Genomic DNA, 21655 nt, shown 5'->3' on the forward strand with positions numbered 1-21655 from the left:
TATGACTGGAGAGAATGTCAACTGCCTTGCCCACATGGACGATTTTAGGTATACAGTCTTTATTATTTGCAGATCCCTAATGGATGGATTCACCTACTTGCTGAAATGTATTGGCTCCCCCCCAAATCAACACTAGCAGCACTTGTGGACAGGGGCAGAGGGGCAAAAAATTTGAGTTGCTGAATGAGTTTCAGCTCAGACTGTAAAGAAGTGTCATTTTCAGTCTATTTAGTGCAGTGTTTTTTTTTAGCATTTTTATACTTTTGGCTGGTGATTTCACTGTTGAAATGGCCCCAGGCAGAGTGGGAAAGAGCTGTCTAGTGTGCTAAGTGCAGGAAGGCTGGGCTGTGCCCTACAGAGAAGCGTCTTTCAGGAGTGAGTTTTAGGGCTGTTGGCCATAAGTTCAATGTTAACGAACCAACAATGTATACCCATAAGGTGTCTTTAAACAAACACATACTGAACAAGGTTAGGTAGTGATGGGTTGACAGACCGGTAGCTGGCAGGCACCTGCCCCTATTTGCCCCTTAGGAGCCATGATTCAATCTTCACTAATTCAAGTTTCTGCAACATAATTGCCACGAGTAATAAGCATCAACTGTACTTTTGAACGTTATCTAACAAAAACAAGTGCTTTCTTTTCTTTTTTAATTACGAGTTTTTCCATAATTTTAACACACGATGAAGACAAAGGCCAGATGTTTTCTCCAATCACCTGTTACCTGCTGGACCTGCTGGACTGGGGGAATTTGAAGAGTGAGAATGGATTTTTGTTCCAGGCAGGAAAACATTTACCCAATCTTTCTCTCCCTCCTGTGGTCACAACTCCAGGGACGACGGAGGTGCTTGTTAGTGAAGGAAGCAGCTCTGCCACCGTGAGCTCACGGGGATTTAGGAAGACAGCTTTAGGGAAAGAGATGCTAGACTCATGTTTGAGAAGGCAGGTTCTGAAAACTCTTGGGACACTGGGCAGAGAGTTCTAGAAGAGAGTTGGGTGTCAGGGTCTGAATCTGGGAGAAGTGGGAGGTACAGGTGATCCCGCCCCCAACCTCAGATCCAGCCCCAACCCCCGGCCTCAGACCCACCCCCACCACGCAGCAGCTGCTCCAACATCCGGGCCCTACAAGGTAATGCAGATTGGCCCGCGGTGGCCACACAGATCGCCAGAGCCTCAACACACGTTTGGAAAAAAGAATGCATAATTTATTTGTACAATTTTTCACACTTGAATTTTACAATTTAAAAAAGATACAAAACAGAAGACAAACAGTGGTCACATAAATTAAGAGAAGCACTAAAGAAGGAACGCCTTCTCCCCATGACAATGCTTCTTAAAATCCGCCTCGGGGAGCAGGCGGATAGCAGCCTGCGAGTGGACTGTACAGCCTTCCGTTCCAAGGTTAAGTCCTAGCACAGAATCACTCAATTTGTTCTTGGAAACACCAGTGTGTCTGAGAGGGGGCAGAACCTCACGGCCCCGCGTTTACGCTTCACACTTGGCAACTGAAACGTGACCTTCCCTCCAGGGAAACTTTAGGGGCTGGAAGGGGTCACAGTCCGACACACCCCTCTCTCTTCTTCGTCACAAGCACGGATGCTGTGCTTTAGCATGTCATTTACAGAGCATTAAATTCGGAGCCAGGCACTTTGTAAAAGCAACTCAAGTCTACTGCTGTTCACACAGGCAAAGACAACGGTCGTTTCAGAGAGCCAAGTGTAGAACTACTTAGAGGATCACGGCCCAGATTCCATGAGCACTTGAGGTAGTAACATGTAGAAACTTTACAGGAAACAGTGTATCTTTAATCAGCATCCCTGATTGCCCTGGGTCACCTCAATTTCCACGTGATTAGCAGGCCTTAAGAGAGTCGGCAGGCACCCCACTCGGGGTGGGACCACAGTGGGGGTGGCATAGCACAGTGTCCCGGGAGAGGGACAGGGAGGAGACATGGAGTAAGGCTGGTCTCCCTGGACAGAGCCCCACCCAACAGGCAGGGGCCCCCTGCCCCGGCAGTGCTCAGCACGGAACACATCTGCTTTGAGGGTTCTGTCGACACCCTCACCCCCCCCCCGCCCGCCAAGAAAGAAAGAAGATTTCAGTGCCCTGCCAAGTGGCTATCAAGTCATCACCCATGAATGAAGGGCTGCCCCTTTATTTCCAGCCACCTTCCAGGACTGCTAAGAAGGCACTAAAAAATGATCAGCAAAATCCCTCATGGGGAGACAGGCCCTGGGGCTACCCCCACGTGGCCCTCACTGGCGATGGCCCCAGAGGGTGGCCCCTGCAGGTTCTACCTGGCTTCCTCCCTTCTCATCTCAAGCTGTCCAGCAGCTGAGAAGTCACCAGCCCCTTGTGCATCCAAGAGGGGCCCCTGGAACGGGGCTTGGAAGGGAGGTCCTCGTGGGACAGACCCCATCCCTCTGTTCTGCACTGGCCCTGCATGCCCACACCCAGCTGGGCCTCCCCTGTCGGACGAGGGGCGCGGGAGTGTGGGCCCGGGGTGGGGGAGGCCACGTGGCCTGCGGAGGAGCGTGGAGCATGCCAAAGACAGACAGGGTCACCAGTTAATAAAAACGAAAGGACCTGGGAATCACTTCTAAAAATACATTATGCACAGGGATTAAAAATCAGCCCCTTCATTTTCTTGTGGAATGGAGTCAAGGACCCAGGCTGTATCGATTAGCTGTTTGCCTGTTCAAAAAGGAAAAAGAAACGATGTTATTTTCTTGAGACAAAGGTAGAAAATTATTTTTTCCCCTAAATGAACGTGAGGCCTTTATACACCAAAGAGTAAGCTTAATAAGACAAAGGGATATTGTTTTTCTACAGCATGAAGGTCAAGGGGTTAGGCTGACAGTGGAGGACAGCATGTGCAAAGGCCCTGAGGCATAAGGGGGAACGGGGTGTGTAGGGATCCAATCATTCAGCACAGCTGGGACACAGGCCTCTCTGGGCAAACCGAGCGTGACCTTAGCCACTGAAAGACGTCAAGTGTCTAACTAGTCTTGCTTTCTACCCCACTTTCTCTGCTGCTACCCAGCCCTCTCACTGCCCGCTCTGTCCGTGTTGAGCCACCGGCAGTACCTTACCACACCTTGCCCGTTTGCTCTCTCATCCTGGAGGGACAGTCTCCCCTTGGCCTGGCTCACCTCCCTCCAGGTGTCCGGGCTGCCTTCTCCTCCCAGCCCCACCGCAGCCCCCCAGCTTCCCTCCGCCACATAGCCCCCGGCGCGTCAGAGGGGGTCATCTATTTCCAGCACTCGGCCCTTTCTGGGGCGGGGACGGGATGGGCCCCATGGCCACTTGAGGGTGTTAGGTCCTACGGTTTCAATCTGGGGAGATGCGGGCTGGACCTTCTTGGGCAATGCCCTCTGGTTCTGCACCTGGGCACCTTTGGAGACTTGAGAGGGGACAGAATAGAACTTTTTCTTCCACCAGGAGCCTAGCCTTAGAAGGAGCCGAAACCTAGGAGCTCTGCCAGTTCCGAGGCCCGTGAGCTGGACAGACATCTGGTCCTCACCCAGGATCCAGGCAGAGCCCAAGGGCTGGGCTCCGTTATGCATTGCAGGCCAGCCCGGGAGCCTGAGGAGGCAGGGTCACCGGGAGCCCCTGGGATCTTTCCCCTCCTCACCACCTCTCCTTGTACCAGAGAACCCCAGCTGCTCCCCCGCCCCGGGGCGTACTCGATAGCCCAGAAAAGGACAGGGCAGAGTCACGGCTGGCTGACCTGCCTCTCCCTGCTCTGTGCCATCAGCAGAAGTTTGATTCGGGGACGTTTGGTTGGTAACCAGAACCACCAGAGCCAGAACTAAGCGTGGCCAGCAGAGCACAAGGAAGCCCATCACAGTCAGCTCTGGACCCTGCAAAGCTGAGCCCCAGACGTTTTCATCCAAAGCCCAGCGGCGGGCCCTGGACCGTGGGGGAGGGGGTGCCACCCGGCACGGGGACCACGCCTCCTGGGCTTTGACACAGCGAGCCAGAGAACGCCATCAGGAGGACGGGAAGGTTACCCTCATTTGTCGATAAATCCAGTCTGTAAACACGGTCACGTTTCCGTATACTCCGGGTCGGTAAGCCTGCGCACAGCCAGACCCCCAGCTCGTGTCCCCGATCAGCCACCAGACGCTGCTCTTCAGAGTGACCAGAGGGCCTCCGCTGTCACCCTGGGGGACACGGCAGGTTACAGAGTAGAAGTGAAACCGCAAGCCGTACATCGCAGAGGGCAAGGAGGTGGGGGTCATGGGAGGGTCTGCAGGTCTCCTCCAACGAGGTGATAGTAATATAATCCCGCAGAGAGACTGTACCAGCGACGAATTTTAGTCTGCATCAGTTAATAGTTACCAAATCAATGGCTGTCCGTATTTTTAAAGAGTCAAAATACTTATTTCTGTGGCACTGACACTTCGACCACATAGCGCCTGCCGGAGGAAGCAGCGGCGTGCATTGTGTGGGGGTAGCAGGGCTTTCGCACCGTCCATGGCCGTCAGTTCCCACGGCCGCCCCCCCAGGGCCCCAGGTCGGGGAGGAGGCGCTGCTCACGGCCCCGCTGGGAGCCGGGCAAGGCCCAGAGGCCGAGCACAGCTGGTCATCACCTGGCAGGAGTCGACGGTTCCCTGCAGGTACCCCGCGCAGATCATGGCCGGCGTGATGAGGTCGCTGTACACGTGCTTGCTGTTGCACCGCCAGGGCTCGATGAGCTGCACCATCGCCGCGTTCAGCCTATCCGAGGTTTTCCCTGCAACGGAGGACGGCCTGGCTTTCCCCGGAAGCCTGGACTCCCTTCCCGGGGGCATCATGGCGAGACGGCCACGCCCCTCCTCGCATACCGGCTCCTGGGCCCCGGGGTATCTTCCAGCTGCTGGAGCCTGTGTTTAGAGCGGCTCCGGATTTGGTTTGGGGGCAGGCTGCCTGCCTCTGGGGCTGGGGAGCGCCTAGAATCATCCTCTCCCATCACCCGGCCACTTGGTTCCCTGGGATCAACTTTCCTCCTTCATTGCTCCCTCTTTGGACCGTTCCCAGGGCCACCCGAGGAGCCCTGTGCTTCCACCTCAACCCGACACGATCCTGCACTCTCTGACCATCTGCCCTCGGCTCCCGGCAGGTGGAAACTTCCTAGACGCTCGCTGGGACTTGTACTCTGTGCCCCGGTTGCTACCTGGGTGTCTTCTGGGCTCCGTGGGCTTACCGTGCTGAAGCAGTACCTCTCCCAGAGGGCTCCTCCACCCAAAGCCACACCACCCCGTCCTCCGGACTCGGGAAATGGTCCCACTATCCAGCGGGGGGCTTGGGTCACAGCGGGAAGCCGCCTCCCTGTGACCTCTCACTCCTCCGCTGCTGACGCTTCATCCACCAGCAGATGTGGTGGCTCTGTCCCAACGTGCTGCCACCCCCACCCCCCGGTCTGAGCCGCCTTCTTGTCTCGGAGGACACAGCACTGGTCCCCTCCCCATGCCGTTCTGTCTGCCCTCACCCCCAACCCTTCTGTGACTCCCTACACAGCTCTCAGATCGAGTCACTCCAGTACCCTCACTGTGGCCTACGGGGCCCTATGCGACCTGGCCCCAGCCTGCCCCTTCGCCCCGGCTCATCGTGCCCTGGCCACACTGGCCCTTCTGTTCCTGAGACGCTCTCGTCATGCAGATCTTAGCTCAAATGTCCTCTCTTCCGAGAAGCCTTCCCTGACCACCGCTCGCTGTTGCAAACCTCCGCTGTTGGAAAGCACCTAGTTCGGTTATTCATTTCCTGTCTGAGCACATCCCGCCCCCAGCCCTCCATAGGAGAATGTGAAGTGAAGTTCCTGCGGGCAGAGATTTTTGTCTCATTTTGTTCACTGCTGCATTCCCAGCTCTTGGTAGGTGCTCCACAAATCGGGGCTGACTTTCCCTTTTGTCTTGGATGCTGGGAAACCTTGCTCACAGCTGGAAGGCTCAAGCCGGGAGCTTTCTTTAGACCAGATGCCAGGACACCCAGCGCCACCGACATCTCCCCTACACCCCGTCCCCCGCCAACCACCCCGCCCTTGAGCTATTCACCGCGCTCTAAAGGATCCCTTGCAGGTGTGCCCTAAACACTTTTGGAAGGATGTAAACAATATAGAAATGGGCGACTAAGCCCATCCAATGCTCCATAAGAATGCAACAGCGAGGATGCCTTCATCTGAAAAACGTTATCTGAGATGAACGCGAATTATAACTGAAGGCGCTGGGCCAGCCTGCGCCAGGAGGGTCTAGTGCCTCTTCCCTCTCTGTGGTGTCAGGGCAGGAGGACAAAGCCTCTGACGCCTGGCATTGTCAGTCACACCAGCCCGCCCGCACGGAGCCCGTTATCACTCGGCCATCAAAGGCAGGCAGACTTCCGGGCGGCCTGTTGGCGACCATGGGACACAAACACAGGGGGCCGTGTGCCCCTCACGTTTAGGTGGCCTGCACCCTTCAAAGAGCGGTTTCTGCACATTGTTCCCTTTGGTCTTAACAAGGGCATGGGGTAGGTAGGGCAGCTAGGATTTTCCCATCTAGCACGTGGGGAGACAGGCAAAAAGACTGGGCGAAGTGTCTGAAGTTGTCCACTCACTTAGTGGCAGAACCAGAATCAAAACCTAGACGTCCCGCTTTAGAAGCCGGGGCTGTGCTCCTGAGGCCCGCAGAGTCCCTGCTGGGAGCCTCACCTTTCTCGTAGGTGGACCCCCACCCGGAAATCCAGCAGGACTGTGTCGGTTCCAGCATCATGCCCGGGTTGGGCAGACACACCGGTTTCACTCTGTCTGTTTCAAGAAGGGGAAACAGCGTGAGCGCGTCGGTCTAACTGAAGGCCTCGGGCGACAGCGTCCACCTGGACCTTCCCTGGGCCTGGGGCCACCAGCCTCCTGCCCAAGGAGACTTCTGGATTCCAGTGCGTCCTGGCACCCCCTTTCCTGTCCCCGCCAGGACCCTCCTTCTAACAGGGGAGACGGCCCCCTCTGGAAGTTAGGGTTTTGGAGGATTGAAGATCAACAGTCCTGTGATGCGAATAGTTGACACTGGGCGTGGTACGAGCGCATCAGACTAAATTGATAAGGACGAAGGTAAATGATGAGCAATTTATAATTAAACTCACAACAGGTGCCATTGCAAACCAGCACCGAGCGAGGTCAGACCCACCAGATGCCGACAATGAAACAACTTTTCTAGACGGTCACGTGCGCTGATTAAGTCGTCACCGTGCTGAGGAGGAAAAGTGCCCCAGTGAACGCATCGCTCAGTGGCCAGAGGCACATTTTGGGGTGACTCGGCCTCTGCTGAGCCCTCTCCTAGCAGCCAACCCCTCCCCTGGCTCCACACATGACAACTCGGTGCAAATTCCCTCCTTCTGGCCATCGCAGCACATCTTATTTCCAGTCAACCTCTCCGTAAGATGCGGTCAAAACTGTCCACATACCCCGGGCTGTAGGAACCCAGCTACGCACCGTTAAAAGTCAGCGGCGTCTGCAGCTTCATAAGAGCGATGTCGTTGTTCTTGGTCTTGGAATCGTAATTTGGGTGCGAAATCACTTTTGCTACTCGGTATCCGTTTCCATAGAACATGAAGGATTGTCTCAAAATCCCTGCAAAGGCCGTCCAAATCTTTGGATTGTTAAGAGGTCTGGAAGACAGAGATGAACACCGCTCAGCAGGTCAGAACCACAGACATGAAACACTCATCTGACGGTCTTCAAAAGTCAGCTGCCAGGGCTTCCCTGGTGGCGCAGTGGTTGAGAGTCCGCCTGCCGATGCAGGGGTCACGGGTTCGTGCCCTGGTCCGGGAAGATCCCACATGCGGCGGAGCGGCTAAGCCCGTGAGCCATGGCCGCTGCGCCTGCGCGTCCGGAGCCTGTGCTCCGCAACGGGAGAGGCCACGGCAGTGAGAGGCCCGCATACCACAAAAAAAAAAAAAAAAAAAAAAAAAGTCAGCTGCCGGAGCCAAGGTGTCCAAGGTGACGTGATTTGTCAAAAGCCGTCAAAAGCCGCAGGACAAGACTGGCCAGGTGGTCTCAGGCCCTTCCCCCTCCCCACCTCACACAGCCTCACCCTCCCCTCCTTCACCTCATCAGTGAACCCTAGTCCTCCCGTGCTTCCCCACCAGCCTGCAAACCCTCACAATTCCAAGAACGCTTATTCTTGAGCCTAAGTGCCTTCCTGAGGTTTGAAACCCCATTTCTGGCGTGGCTGGGTCTTACTGACTTTTACATGCTAGAGCATTTCCTGGCACACAGTAGGTGCTTAATAAGTGTGTACTGATGAATAGACTCTGAGCCTAACAGCCGTCCAGGCATTATCTTTATCTGGGTATTTCCCTTCTAAGAAAATCCTAAATCCTACAGCCCGTGGAATATGGTAGATGGACGGAAGGGAACGCTCCTGGGTAATAAACACTGCTTTCTTCAACCATACAACAGCCCTTGGAGCAGGACACCCGTCTTACAGGTGCAGATGCTACAGTCAGACACCTCGAGGGAACTGTCTGAAGCCACTGAGCCAGAGAACGGCCAAGCCAGGCCCCGACTCACTCTAAAGAAAAACAGCTCTGATGAGTGAGGCTTTTTCAAAATGGCATGTGACCAAAAAACAAAACAAAAAAACAAAAACGAAACCCCTCCACGTTTAAGGAAAAAGGAGGGGGAACAGTATCTTCTACAAAAGCTAACACTACAAATGCTGGCTACCCTTGTGCCGCCTCTCTGGGGACGAGCATCCATGGGAAACCAGGCCTCCCAAGAGGGCAGGGGCCTCAGGAAGGGCGGGACAGAGCTGAGAAGACTGTGGGCTAGGAGTTCTTTTTTTTTTAAATAAATTTATTTTTAAAATTTTTGGCTGCGTTGGGTCTTCGTTACGGCGCACGGGCTTTCTCTAGTTGTGGAGAGCCGGGGCTACTCTTGGTTGCGGTGCGCGGGTTTCTCATAGCGGTGGCTTCTCTTGTTGAGGAGGACAGACTCTAGGTGTGCGGGCTTCAGCAGTTGTGGCGCACGGGCTCAGTAGTTGTGGCTCGCCGGCTCTAGAGCGCAGGCTCAGTAGTTGTGGCGCACGGGCTTAGCTGCTCCGCGGCATGTGGGATCTTCCGGACCAGGGCTCGAACCCGTGTCCCCTGCACTGGCAGGTGGATTCTCAACCACTGCGCCACCAGGGAGGTCCCTAGAAGGACCCCAGCATCACCCCAGCCCCACACCACACCCCTGCGCCAGACCCCGCGAGTAATGGACGCACGCTGGAGGGATGGGCTTGGCCACGCGCTTCACGAGTCATCTGACCCTCCCAGCGAGGCAACGAACGACCTGGGCGCCCTTAGCATCCCCACTTGTCCACAGAGAAACCGGAACTCGAAGGAGTCGGAGACTTCCCTCAAGGCCGCAGGGCCCAGAGCCTCCGCCTCCAACCCCGGGGCCCGCCCCCTCGGGACTTACTCCTCCACGCAGTGGGCGGCGGTCACGATCCACTCGGGGGTGATGATGGAGCCTCCGCAGACGTGGGTGCCCTGCACGTGCAGGCTGACCTGCCAGGGCCAGTCCCCCGGGGCAGCGCTCGACCCGCCCACGATCCGGCTCTGGCGGCTCGACTTCCCCGAGACGCCGCACTCTGAGGGCGACAAGCACAGCGCAGCCGCGGCCGGTGAGCGCAGCAGGCCGACCCCTCCCAGCCCCCCGACGCCGTCACACCGAGTGCCCACACGGCCCCCGGGCCGAGGGCCCTGCCTGGCCGGAGGGTGACCGTCGTCCCCTCTTGTTCCTGTTTGTTTGGGGTCCGACTTCCAGCCAATGTGTCCTGGTCTCTTTGGGTTGGGGGGTGGGGTGAGAGGACAGCCCTGCAGCCCCCCCGCCCCCCAGGAAGCACCGCTTCTGCTGGCACTGGGTGCCCCCGCTCCTCGGCACTCGTGCGATTCCATCGGCGTCTCCCGGACACCCAGGTGGGGGGCCTGGGTAACAAAGGCCCTGGCCCCCCCTCGAATGCTCAGAGGCCCCAAGATTCCTGAACAGAGCTAAGGAGGCTTCTCTCCTGTGTGCTGCTCTCAAGCTGCCAGGAGGTGGATGGCGTAGCGTGCCCGGGAAGGCAGGGCAGGCGCCATGCTTCCTCCGTGTACCTAAAGAAGCTTGAGGCAGCCTGGGTGGGTGGGGAGGTGCCAGCGGGACCACTGGGGCATGCGTCCACCCAGGGGCGTCTGCTGGCTTCACCTGTTCACACCGAAAAGACCCGTATGGGAACAGGATGGGGCTGTCCCAGAGAAGGGAGTGCGGGACCGTGTCCTCCATACCAGTGGAAGCTTTGGAAACTATAAATAATCCAAACACAGGGACGGGGACACCCACAGGCCCCCAGCTGCAGCGCGGGGATGCCCTAGAGTGTGGCCCCGTCAGTTTCTTGAGCTTGCCCGTCCTCGTGGGACAGCTGCTTCTTGGACTTGAGGCTGAAGGCATCTCAAGTGCATCTGGATTCAAGAAAGGAGCCCCTTGGGCGGAGTGCTGGGCACGTCCTGACCTGTTGTTACCCCACCACATCTCTCCACCTCCCCGAGAGACACAGGGAGGTACATTTCTGTAAGTACCAAATGTTTCCTATCTTAGAAACACAAAAAGGAAAAACCAAGAATCACTTACCTATACAGCGTAAAGAAACCACTGTTTTTGAAGAACAGACATCACTACAAAAGAAGAGGGGAAAATTCTGGTCACTCTAACAAACAAGACACTTGCTTCTCAAAATACTTAGAAATAAATATTTTCGTCCACTGTTCTCACTCTCTGCCTCCCTAGACATAGAAGAGTCCACAGTTGAAGACTTGAATAAGGAAAGTAAATCTATATACATAGGGGACAGTAGTAAAGAGCAGACACTGAGTCAAAGTGCAGGGTTCAGGGTGCTGCTGGCTCAGACCCGTCAGGATCGGTGGCCGCATGGCTGCGCCCCTCTTGGGCCGCGGGGCCCGGAACCTGCTGCAGTTCCTGCGGCTGGTGGGGCAGCTCAAGAGAGTCCCATGTACTGGCTGGGTATACAGAAATGTCCAGAAGCCAGAGAGCGTATCAGATCACATGTATAGGATGGCAATTATGGCTCTGGTGACCAAAGATGAACATCTTAACAAAGACCGATGTGTACGCCTAGCCCTGGTTCATGATATGGCAGAATGCATCGTTGGGGACAGAGCACCAGCAGATAACATCCCCAAAGAAGGAAAACATAGGCGAGAAGAGACTCAGGTTTGTTTTGAACTCTAGTATATGCTTATGGTTGAAATTCATGTGGGCATCTTGTGATTCATCCACAAGATGTAAAATCCATAAAACTCTTAAAGGAAAACATAGGCAGACACTCTATGAAGTAAATCACAGCAAGATCCTTTTTGACCCGCCTCCTAGAGTAATGGAAATAAAAACCAAAATAAGCAAATGGGACCTAATGAAACTTAGAAGCTTTTGCACAGCAAAGGAAACCATAAACAAGACGAAAAGACAACCCTCAGAATGGGAGAAAATGTTTGCAAATGAAGCAACTGACAAAGGATTAATCTCCAAAATATACAAGCAGCTCCTGCAGCTCAATATCATAAAAAACAAACAACCCAATCCAAAACTGAGTAGAAGACCTAAATAGACATTTCTCCAAAGAAGGTATACCGATTGCCAACAAACACATGAAAGGATGCTCAACATCACTAATCATTAGAGAAATGCAAATCAAAACTACAATGAGGTATCACCTCACACCGGTCGGAATGGCCATCATCAAAAAATCTACAAACAATAAGTGCTGGAGAGGGTGTGGAGAAAAGGGAACACTCTTGCACTGTTGGTGGGAATGTAAATTGATACAGCCAATATGGAGAATAGTATGGAGGTTCCTTAAAAAACTACAAATAGGATTACCATATGACTCAGCAATCCCACTACTGGACATATACCCAGAGAAAACCATGATTCAAAAAAAGTCATGTATCACAATGTTCATTGCAGCTCTATTTACAATAGCCAGGACATGGAAGCAACCTAAGTGTCCATCAACAGATGAATGGATAAAGAAGATGTGGCACATATATCCAATGGAATATCACTCAGCCATAAAAAGAAACGAATTTGAGTTATTTGTAGTGAGGTGGATGGACCTAGAGTCTGTCATACAGAGTGAAGTAAGTCAGAAAGAGAAAAACAAATACCGTATGCTAACACATATATATGGAATCTAAAAAAAAAATGGTTCTGAAGAACCTAGGAGTAGGACAGGAGTAAAGATGCAGATGTAGAGAATGGACTTGAGGACACGGCGAGGGGGAGGGGTATGCTGGGATAAAGTGAGAGAGTTGCACGGACATATATACACTACCAAATGTAAAACAGGTAGCTAGTGGGAAACAGCCACATAGCACAGAGAGCTCAGCTCAGTGCTTTGTTAGAAGGGTGGGATAGAGAGGGTGGGAGGGAGATGCAAGAGGGAGGGGATATGGGGATATATGTATAGCTGATTCTCTGTGTTATACAGCAGAAACAACATTGTAAAGCAATTGTACTCCAATAAAGATGTAGAAAAAAAAAAAAAGTGCAAGGTTCAAATCCCAGCTGTGTGACCTTGGTCAAGCTTCCTAACCTCTCTGTGCCTCAATTTCCCCATCTGTAGAATGGGCTAATATAGTACCAACTCATAGGGTGGTTGTGAAGATAAGCACACATCATATCAGCTGTTACTATTTTTCCTTGGGATTTAAAATCATCCTTTAATTTTGTAAGGAAGACATTCGTAAACTTCCAGGTTCCTATAACTGCTTTACATTTACCGCACAGGAAACCATTTGCCTGGGAACAGAAGAAAAGTTACTCATTTGGTGGGCAGAAATTCCGGTTACATATGAAAAAGAAACAACCAACGCGTTCCACCGTCTACGGAATTCTCCCCCAATATGCCGAGGAGAAGAGAAACAGCCCTGACACCCACACGCTCGAACCTGGCCATGTTCTGTCGAACGTAAACAGTTCCCAGGGCGTCAACATGGGGCCGGACCGCTGTTACATGATGCAGGACGCAGGCACGCCCACTGCCCAATCCCATGAGCCTGGTCCAAACCACACAGTGACCAACAGGCCCCTGTGCCGGCTGACACGAGTGGCCTCACTTCTTTGCCAATCTCAGCCGTAGCCTGCCTTCATGCCTGCCACCCTCCTTCTAAAAAAAATAAAAACCATTAAGGTACCAACTACAGAATCACTCTCACTTCCGGACAGCATCCAATGCGGGGCAAAGTCCTGCTTCCTGGAACCTTCCCCAAGATGACTCAACACAAGCCCACACCCTGTAATAAGTCCCTTCTCAGCCCCTTCCATGGAGACACCCACAGTTCCAGGACAAGGCATGTCCTGGTGGTGTCTGGCTGGGGGGCATTGGATGCCAAGAGAAGACATGTTCCCATTGAGAGAAGATGCTTTCTAAGGATCATAAGGTCGTTCTCCTCTGCACTCCGTGCAGCCACCAGAATCAGGGCACAAAGCAGCCACTCAGACGAACCCTGTGAGGACTCGGGTATCAAAGAGCAACTTCTGAAAGCAAAGAGGAAAGCAGTTCTCCCACCTCACGCCATGCATGCCAGGGACACCACATGCCAGGCAAGGACCTTCTCTTCTTTCCTCCAAACCCTGCAGCCACCTTGTGAGTTACCGAGAGGTGGCAGCCTTCCCTCCCCTGCTCAGCCCTGATTCCATGTAAGCAAAGACGATGAAGAGACAGTCCGGGACATTTACAAAGAGCCCAGGCAGCTGTGTTTAGCTTCTCGGGAGGGCAAACCACGGCCTGCTGTTTTGTTGGGCGCACCTGGCCCTGTGCACCCCTTCTCCTGGGCTCACCCTCTCACATTCCTGGGGACAGCCAGACCAGGTGCCCCAGGCAGAAGTCAGCCCCCCGGGGCCGCCAGGAACGCAATCCTGCTCCTAGCCTCCCACTCACAGGGAAGGAGGGGAAGTGTGACCCGTCCATCCTCCCCTCAATGCAGCATCTGGCACCTGGCCAGCAGGGAGGTGACGGCCTGGCTGCCCACCTGGGGATGGGAGATAGGGACCTGGGAGCTGAGGAAGACTTCAGCAAGAAGGGCACTGTGTACCTTTCACGTTCAGGAACATTCGGATAGTAATAATGATCCTAGGAAGACTGCCACCATTTTAAACATATGCAACACAAAATCAGTCGCTCAAGCCCAGCCCTCTTCCCCACCCTCCTAAACAGTTAAACCATCAACCACGGGACCAGCTCAGGTTCATTTCCACCCGCCAGACGCACTGCGACCCGCCCAGCGCTGCAAGGAGGCCTCCAGGTACAGGAAACATCGGCGCACTGGACCAGCCGCTCGCACCCAGGCCCACCCCTTGCACAGCATGCTCTGACACGATTGCTTGGGCTGGGGGACCAACCACCCCTGCTGCCTGGGGCTGAGGGGCTTCTTGGGAAGCAGGATTTCCAGTGTGAAACCGGCAGGGTCCTGGGCAACCCAGGATGAGCTGATCACCCCAGCAGGGACCCCGAGACATTCTTTTGGACTCCTAGACACACACCCCGACACACAGCAAGGTACACGTCTGACGTCCGGAGAGAGGAAAAAATCAGCACAGAGGAATTTCAATGGTGCAGTGGTACCCAATACCACGGAGGGCTGAGGGCAGAGGACCCAAACAAGATGGCAAATAGACCTTAGCCACTTCCCTAGAATAAGCCCAGAGCTGCTCAGAGGGACGGGTCCTACTTAAGGTCCAATCTCCTGCCCGTGAGAAACGCAGACAAACCCGCAGCTGCAGCAGAGAAATCAAACTCTGGACAGTGATTCTCCCTGACGTCTCCTACTCATTCCCAGTACACAATTTTTGAAAGGAAAGAAGAAATCACCGTGGCCAAGAGGCACGTGAAAAGCTGCTCAACATCACTAATCATTAGAGAAACGCAAATCAAAACTACCATGAGGTACCACCTCACACCAGTCAGAATGGCCACCGTCAGAACATCTACAAACAACTAATGCTGGAGAGGGTGTGGAGAAAAGGGAACCCTCGCGCACTGTTGGTGGGAATGTAAATGGGTGCAGCCACTATGGAGAACAGTACGGAGCTTCCTGAAAAAAACTAAAAAGAGAGTTACCGTATGATCCAGCAATCCCACTCCTGGACATATATCTGGACAAAACTACAATTCGATACCATACATGCACCCCAATGTGCACTGCAGCACTAGTTACAAAAGTCAAGACATGGAATCAACCTAAATATCCATTGACAGAGGAAAGGATAAAGAAGATGTGGTGCATATATACACAAGGGAATATTACTCAGCCATGATAAAGAATGAAATCATGCCATTTGCAGCAACATGGATGGACCTAGAGATGATCATACTAAGCGAAGTAAATCAGAAAGAGAAAGACAAATACCATACATCACTTATATGTGGAATCTAAAATATGACACAAGTGACCTTATCTAAGAAACAAACTCGCAGACAGAGAATAGACCCGTAGCTGCCAAGCGGGGAGGGAGGTGGGGGAAGGATGGATTGGGAGTTTGGGATTAGCAGATGCAAACTAGTGTATATATAGGATGGATAAGCATTAAGGACCTACTGTAGAGCACAGGGCACTATATTCAATATCCTGTGATAAACCATCATGGAAAAAGAATACGAAAAAGAATGTATATATAACTGAATCACTTTGCCATACAGTAGAAATTAACATAACCTTGTAAATCAACTACACTTCAATGAAATACATTTTAAAAGAGAAATCGCCAAATCAAATACCTGTGGTAGAGTTTTTTATAGAGATCGATGTCGTTGGCACTGACATTCAGCTTCATGAAGCTCGTGGCTCCGCTGTCATCCACTATTCCTTGGCTAGAAAAAAAACTATTCCTGAAAAAGACAGAAAATCTTATTTAAAATAACGGGGATTTTTGTGAGCATTCGTAAATCCTGTGTTATAGCTCTATCAGAATACGACATTCTCGTTATGAGGAACAACTTAGCATCTGGGAAAAACAAAAACACAACTTCCAGTCAAGTGACGCTGCGTTATAACCATCTTTCCATCCGATAAGCCTGAAGTGTCAGGGACAAGTCCTCCGTCAGTCGTGTTTCTAACCTAATCTGCATTAGGATAAAGAAGCAGTAAGAATAAGGATGTGTGAGCACATACAATGTAACAAAATTACACATGTTAAAATGCTCCCAGGGATAAAATACAGACCCTGAACCGTGATGGGGCCTCACGCCGTCATTGACAGTGACACGCGCTGCAGTTGGGGGCTGGCGTTTTGAAGTATTTCACTAGCTAAGATGCCAGCTTTCTTATCGAGCGGTAATTCATTTTGAAAACTGGCATAAAGGCACCACGCTAGAATTGCACAGAAGTCACAGGGTGACACCCCCGGGGAAGAGACGGTGGCAATGGAATTGCACAGCCGTTCCCCGGGAGGCCAGACGGCGGCCCCGCGTTGACAGGGATGCTCTGGCGTGTCCCTGGCTGGAATCCCGAGGAGGGGGCACTCCCACCCCCCTCCCCCACCTCCTCTGGTGGCTGCATGAGGAATGGATTCTCTGACGGATAAACCTGTGGATCAGCTCTCTTCTGTTCAGAGGCCTCCAGCGCCTTCCGTGCTCGCTCAGGCAGTGAAGGTTATGCAGATCTGTTCCCTCGGACCTTCCCTGCAGCCCTCCCCTCCCACTTCCTCCCAGGAGGTGAGTGGAGTCAAGGCTTCGACCCTGCCTGGGGGTTCCTTAGGAAATGAGTCACCCGAGGCCCTCGGCCAGCACCCTGGACCCCGGTGACCGCAGCACTGGACAGCCTCGAGTAACCAGGAGTGGGTGGGGGCCCCAGAGGCAGGGCTGGGGGCTGCCGTGGAGGGGGAGGGAGGAGTCTGGTGCCCACGGTCCCCTGCTGGTTTCCCAGAGCAGCTTTAGGAAGGAGACACAGGTCCGTGGTGCCCCTGGGTTGGCACTTCCAGGGAGGGGCAGAGAGCAGCCCTGATCTTATGTTTCTGTGCCTGTCACCACCATCACGGAGGCCCCGGGGCTCGGAACTCACGGGTAGCCCATGTCCTGGCACGCTGCTCTCCCGTAGCTGGCACTCCAGTCATCCTGGCACACGGGGTGCCAGGACTTCCTCTGAGATGAGTACACCTGGAGGATGAAGTTGGATCCGTAGAGACGAACTGCAGGAAAAAGGGAGGCTCTGGTGAGTCTCAAACCACCGTCCTGTCCGCCACGTGAGCCCCGCCTTCCCCGGGACCCAGAGGCCGGGCTGGGCCCCCTCTTCCCAAGGCACCGGCTACACACGAGGGGGGTGCCGAGAATCCAGCCTTTCCCCGCAAAATATGCCCTTCACCCCAAAGAACGGAAAACAGGTATCCAGGCCAAAATGAACATCGTACGCAAATGTTCGTGACAGCGTGATCCGCAAGAGCCAGAAGGTGGAGACAGCCGAACGTCCATCTCCCGGTGAATATGCACAAAATACGGTCCAGCCACACAATGGAGTACTACTTGTTCCCGAAAGGGGGGGGGTGAAGCGCTGACACAACACAACCCCCGTGACGCTCTGCCGAGTGAAAGAGGCCAGACACAGAGGCTCACACACCGTATGATCCCATTTCTCTGAAACGTCTAGAGAAGGAGATCTACAGAGGCTGAAAGCAGATGGGTGGTTGCTTAGGGCCTGGCATCTGGGGCTCCGTCTGCTGCGGAATGACCAGCCGTGGCCTGATCATTTCCTACCGCTTCTGTGATGAGCGATTCCACGCGCCCCGGGAGTGGATAAGCAAACCGCAGGACTTCCGGACAGTGGAATGCGATTCAACAGTAAAGAGAAACGAGCTATCTGGCCGCGAAGAGACGTGGAGGAACCTTAAAGGCACAGCATTCAGTGAAAGAAGCATCTGAAAGGGCTCCATCCTGTAGGATTCCGATTCCAGGATGCTTGGGGAAAGGCAAAACCGTGGAGACGGCAGGGAGATCCGTGGTTACTCTCCGGGGGTGGGGAGCAGGGGCTGAACGGGTGGAGCTCGGAGGACTTTTAGGGCAGTGAAACTACTCTGTCTGATACTGTCATGACGGACACACGTTAGACATTTGTCCAGATGTATACACTGTCCGTTTATCTGCAATACCGAGTAAACCTTAACGTAAACTAAGGACTTTGGTCAAGAAAAATGTGTCGATATCGACTTATCCCTTACAATGCATGTGCCACCCCAATGCAAGATGTTCCAAACAGGGGCGGCTGTGTGTGAGGCGGGGGTGGGGGGGGGGATGGGAACTCCGTTCGTGCTGTGCACGTGAAACGGCTCGGGATCCCACGCAGAGGAACGCTGCGAGTGCGGCAGAGGAACGGGGAGGCTCACGGCCCAACAGAAAAGTGACTTCCGGGATGTGTCCTCGAGTCCTGTGGAGTCGGCTGGATGGTAACCGCGGGGAGGGGGGACATGAACAGTGCGTGCAGACGCGCATTTGCCTTTTCGGGCAAAGACTCTGTGCGAGGAGAGACAAGATGCTCTTATTAGTTACCCCTAAGGAAAAAGCACGACTGGCTGATGAACAGGCTTGTGTGTGTGAGTGTGTGTCGCTGTGTGTGTCTGTGTGTGTGTCTCTCTGTGTGTGTTCCTGTGTGTGTGTGTCTGTGTCTGTGTGCCTCTCTGTGTGTGTCTGTGTGTGTCTCTGTGTGTGTCTGTGTGTGTACGTCTGTGTCTGTGTGCCTCTGTGTGTGTGTGTGTATGTCTGTGTGTGTGTGTCTGTCTGTGTCTGTGTGCCTCTCTGTGTGTGTATGTCTGTGTGTGTGTCTCTCTGTGTATGTGTGTGTGTCTGTGTCTGTGTGTGAGTGTGTGTGTGTCTGTGTCTCTGTGTGTGTGTCTGTGTGTGTGAGTGTGTGTGTGTGTCTGTGTGTGTATGTCTGTGTCTGTGTGTCTGTGTGCCTCTCTGTGTGTGTGTATGTCTGTGTGTGTGTCTGTGTGTGTGTGAGTGTGTCTGTGTGTGTGTATGTCTGTGTGTGTGTGCCTCTCTGTGTGTGTATGTCTGTGTGTGTGTCTGTATGTCTGTGTCTGTGTGTCTGTGTGCCTCTCTCTGTGTGTATGTCTGTGTGTGTGTCTGTGTGTGTGTCTCTGTGTGAGTGTGTGTCTCTGTGTGTGTGTGTCTCTGTGTGTGTGTGTCTCTGTGTGTATCTCTGTGTGTGTCTGTGTGTGTGTGTGTGTCCGTGTGTGTATGTCTGTGTCTGTGTGTCTGTGTGCCTCTGTGTGTGTATGTCTGTGTGTGTGTCTGTGTGTCTCTGTGAGTGTGTGTCTCTGTGTGTGTGTCTGTGTGTGTGTCTCTGTGTGTATCTCTGTGTGTGTGTCTGTGTGTATGTCTGTGTGTGTCCGTGTGTGTATGTCTGTGTGTCTGTGTGCCTCTGTGTGTGTGTGTGTCTGTGTGTATCTCTCTGTGTGTGTCTCTGTGTGTGTGTCTGTGTGTGTCTCTGTGTGTGTCTGTCTCTGTGTGTGTGTCTGTGTGTGTCTCTGTGTGTGTATCTGTGTGTGTCTGTGTCTGTGTGTGTGAGTGTGTGTGTGTCTGTGTCTCTGTGTGTGTGTATGTCTGTGTGTGTCTGTGTGCCTCTGTGAGTGTGTGTGTATGTCTGTGTGTGTGTGTCTCTCTGTGTATCTCTGTGTGTGTGTGTCTGTCTGTGTGTGTCTCTGTGTCTCTGTGTGTGTGTCTCTGTGTGTGTCTGTGTGTGTGTGTCTGTGTGTATCTCTGTGTGTGTCGCTGTGTGTGTGTCTGTGTGTCTGTGTGTGTGTCTCTCTGTGTGTTCCTGTGTGTGTGTGTCTGTGTGCCTCTCTGTGTGTGTTTGTATGTCTGTCTGTGTGTGTGTGTGTCTCTCTGTGTGTCTGTGTGTGTATGTCTGTGTCTGTGTGTCTGTGTGCCTCTCTGTGTGTATGTCTGTGTGTGTGTGTCTGTGTGTGTATGTCTGTGTCTGTGTGTCTGTGTGCCTCTGTGTGTGTGTATGTCTGTGTGTGTGTGTGTCTGTGTGTATGTCTGTGTGTGTGTGTCTGTGTGTATGTCTGTGTGTGTGAGTGTGTGTCGCTGTGTGTGTGTCTGTGTGTCTGTGTGTGTGTCTCTCTGTGTGTTCCTGTGTGTGTGTGTCTGTGTCTGTGTGCCTCTCTGTGTGTGTTTGTATGTCTGTCTGTGTGTGTGTGTGTCTCTCTGTGTGTCTGTGTGTGTGTGTCTGTGTGTGTGTCTGTATGTCTGTGTCTGTGTGTCTGTGTGCCTCTGTGTGTGTGTATGTCTGTGTGTGTGTCTGTATGTGTGTCTCTCTGTGTGTGTGTATGTCTGTGTGCCTCTGTGTGTGTGTATGTCTGTGTGTTTGTCTCTGTGTGTGTCTCTGTGTGTGTGTATGTCTGTGTGTGTCTGTGTCTGTGTGTGTGAGTGTGTGTGTCTGTGTGTGTGTCTCTCTGTGTGTGTATGTCTGTGTCTGTGTGTGTGTCTCTGTGTGTGTATGTCTGTGTGTGTCTGTGTGCCTCTGTGAGTGTGTGTGTATGTCTGTGTGTGTCTCTGTGTGTATCTCTGTGTGTGTGTCTGTGTGTGTGTGTCTGTATCTCTGTGTGTGTGTCTGTGTGTGTCTCTGTGTGTGTGTGTGTGTGTGTTAGAAAAACTACCCTGTTCTTCCCTCTTCCTCGCATCCTTGTTTCCTGTGTGTCTTCTTTACTGCTCACACAGAACATGTCACTCCTGACACGGCTGGTCACCAAATGTGCAGGGGGTTTTCTCCACACTGAGCAATTCTCCATGACACCAGCTGGGTGCCCTACAATTTAATTCTGACACTCTTTACCTGGAGATAGTGTGAGATCCCACAGGTTGAGGGCTCAGTTCCATAAGACTGACCCCCCCCCCCACTTCAGACACCAACCCCAAGTCCAGGTTGTCACCTGTACTTCTGACCGACCAGCTAGAACTCAGAGGTTCCCACAACCCCCTCCTCAGCTTCGATTAATTTGCTAGAGCAGCTCACAGAACTCAGGAAAACCATCTACTTAGTGTTTACCAGTTCATTATAAAGGATAGGATAAAGGCCACAGATGCACATCCAGAGGAAGAGGAGCATAGGGCAAGGTATGCAAGGAGGGGCAGGAGCCTCCGTGCCCTCTCTGGGCACACCGGTCTCCCCAGATCTTCATGGGGCCACCAACCTGGAAGCTCCCCAGCCCCGTACTTTTGGGATTTTATGGAGGCTTCATCACATAGGCATGCTCGATCATTAATTCCATGTCCAGCCCCTCCCCGTCTCAAGACAGTGGGGTGCAGGGCCGACAGTGCTAAGCTTCTAACCGGAGCTCGTTCTTTGTGGGGACCAGACCCCATCCAGGAGCCATTCAGGAGCCCACCAAGAGTCACCTCGTTTGAACAAGACACTCCTATCACCCAGGATGACAAAGGTTTTAAGAGCTCTGTGTCAGGAACCGGGGTCAAGGACCAAATACTAGAACCAAAGATGCTGCTGGTGGTCTTTTCACTTAGGAATCACCAGAGTTTCAGGAGCCCTGTGCCGGGAATCGGGGGCAGAGACCAATACGTATTCTCTGTCATCTCACAGTGTGTGAGTATATACTATGTGTGAGTATGTGAGTGTGTGTGTGTGTGTGTGTGTGTGTGTGTGTGTTACGTGTGAGGG

General features: G+C 53.1%; 1 protein-coding gene across 2 annotated transcripts in view; it reads right to left on the reverse strand.

Annotated features, from left to right (window-relative positions):
• Positions 1-2072: 2072 nt before the first annotated feature.
• The window catches only part of TMPRSS2 (transmembrane serine protease 2), a 28300-nt gene continuing 8717 nt past the window's right edge, over positions 2073-21655 (reverse strand). The window contains exons 5-13 of one of the 2 annotated variants that reach the window (XM_067035386.1): positions 17048-17174; positions 15766-15876; positions 10602-10645; positions 9414-9585; positions 7443-7618; positions 6666-6761; positions 4594-4736; positions 4012-4164; positions 2073-2692 (exon numbers count right to left, since the gene is read on the reverse strand). In XM_067035386.1, coding sequence (XP_066891487.1) covers positions 2681-2692; positions 4012-4164; positions 4594-4736; positions 6666-6761; positions 7443-7618; positions 9414-9585; positions 10602-10645; positions 15766-15876; positions 17048-17174 — 1034 coding nt within the window. In that variant the 3' untranslated portion in view covers positions 2073-2680. Of the gene's footprint in view, positions 2693-3990; positions 4165-4593; positions 4737-6665; positions 6762-7442; positions 7619-9413; positions 9586-10601; positions 10646-15765; positions 15877-17047; positions 17175-21655 lie in introns of those variants that run through there. The other variant, XM_059064180.2, reaches the window with a different exon arrangement.

This window comes from Kogia breviceps, chromosome 5 (genome assembly GCF_026419965.1).
Source record: "Kogia breviceps isolate mKogBre1 chromosome 5, mKogBre1 haplotype 1, whole genome shotgun sequence".
In the NCBI taxonomy this organism is placed as follows: Eukaryota; Metazoa; Chordata; class Mammalia; order Artiodactyla; family Physeteridae; genus Kogia; species Kogia breviceps.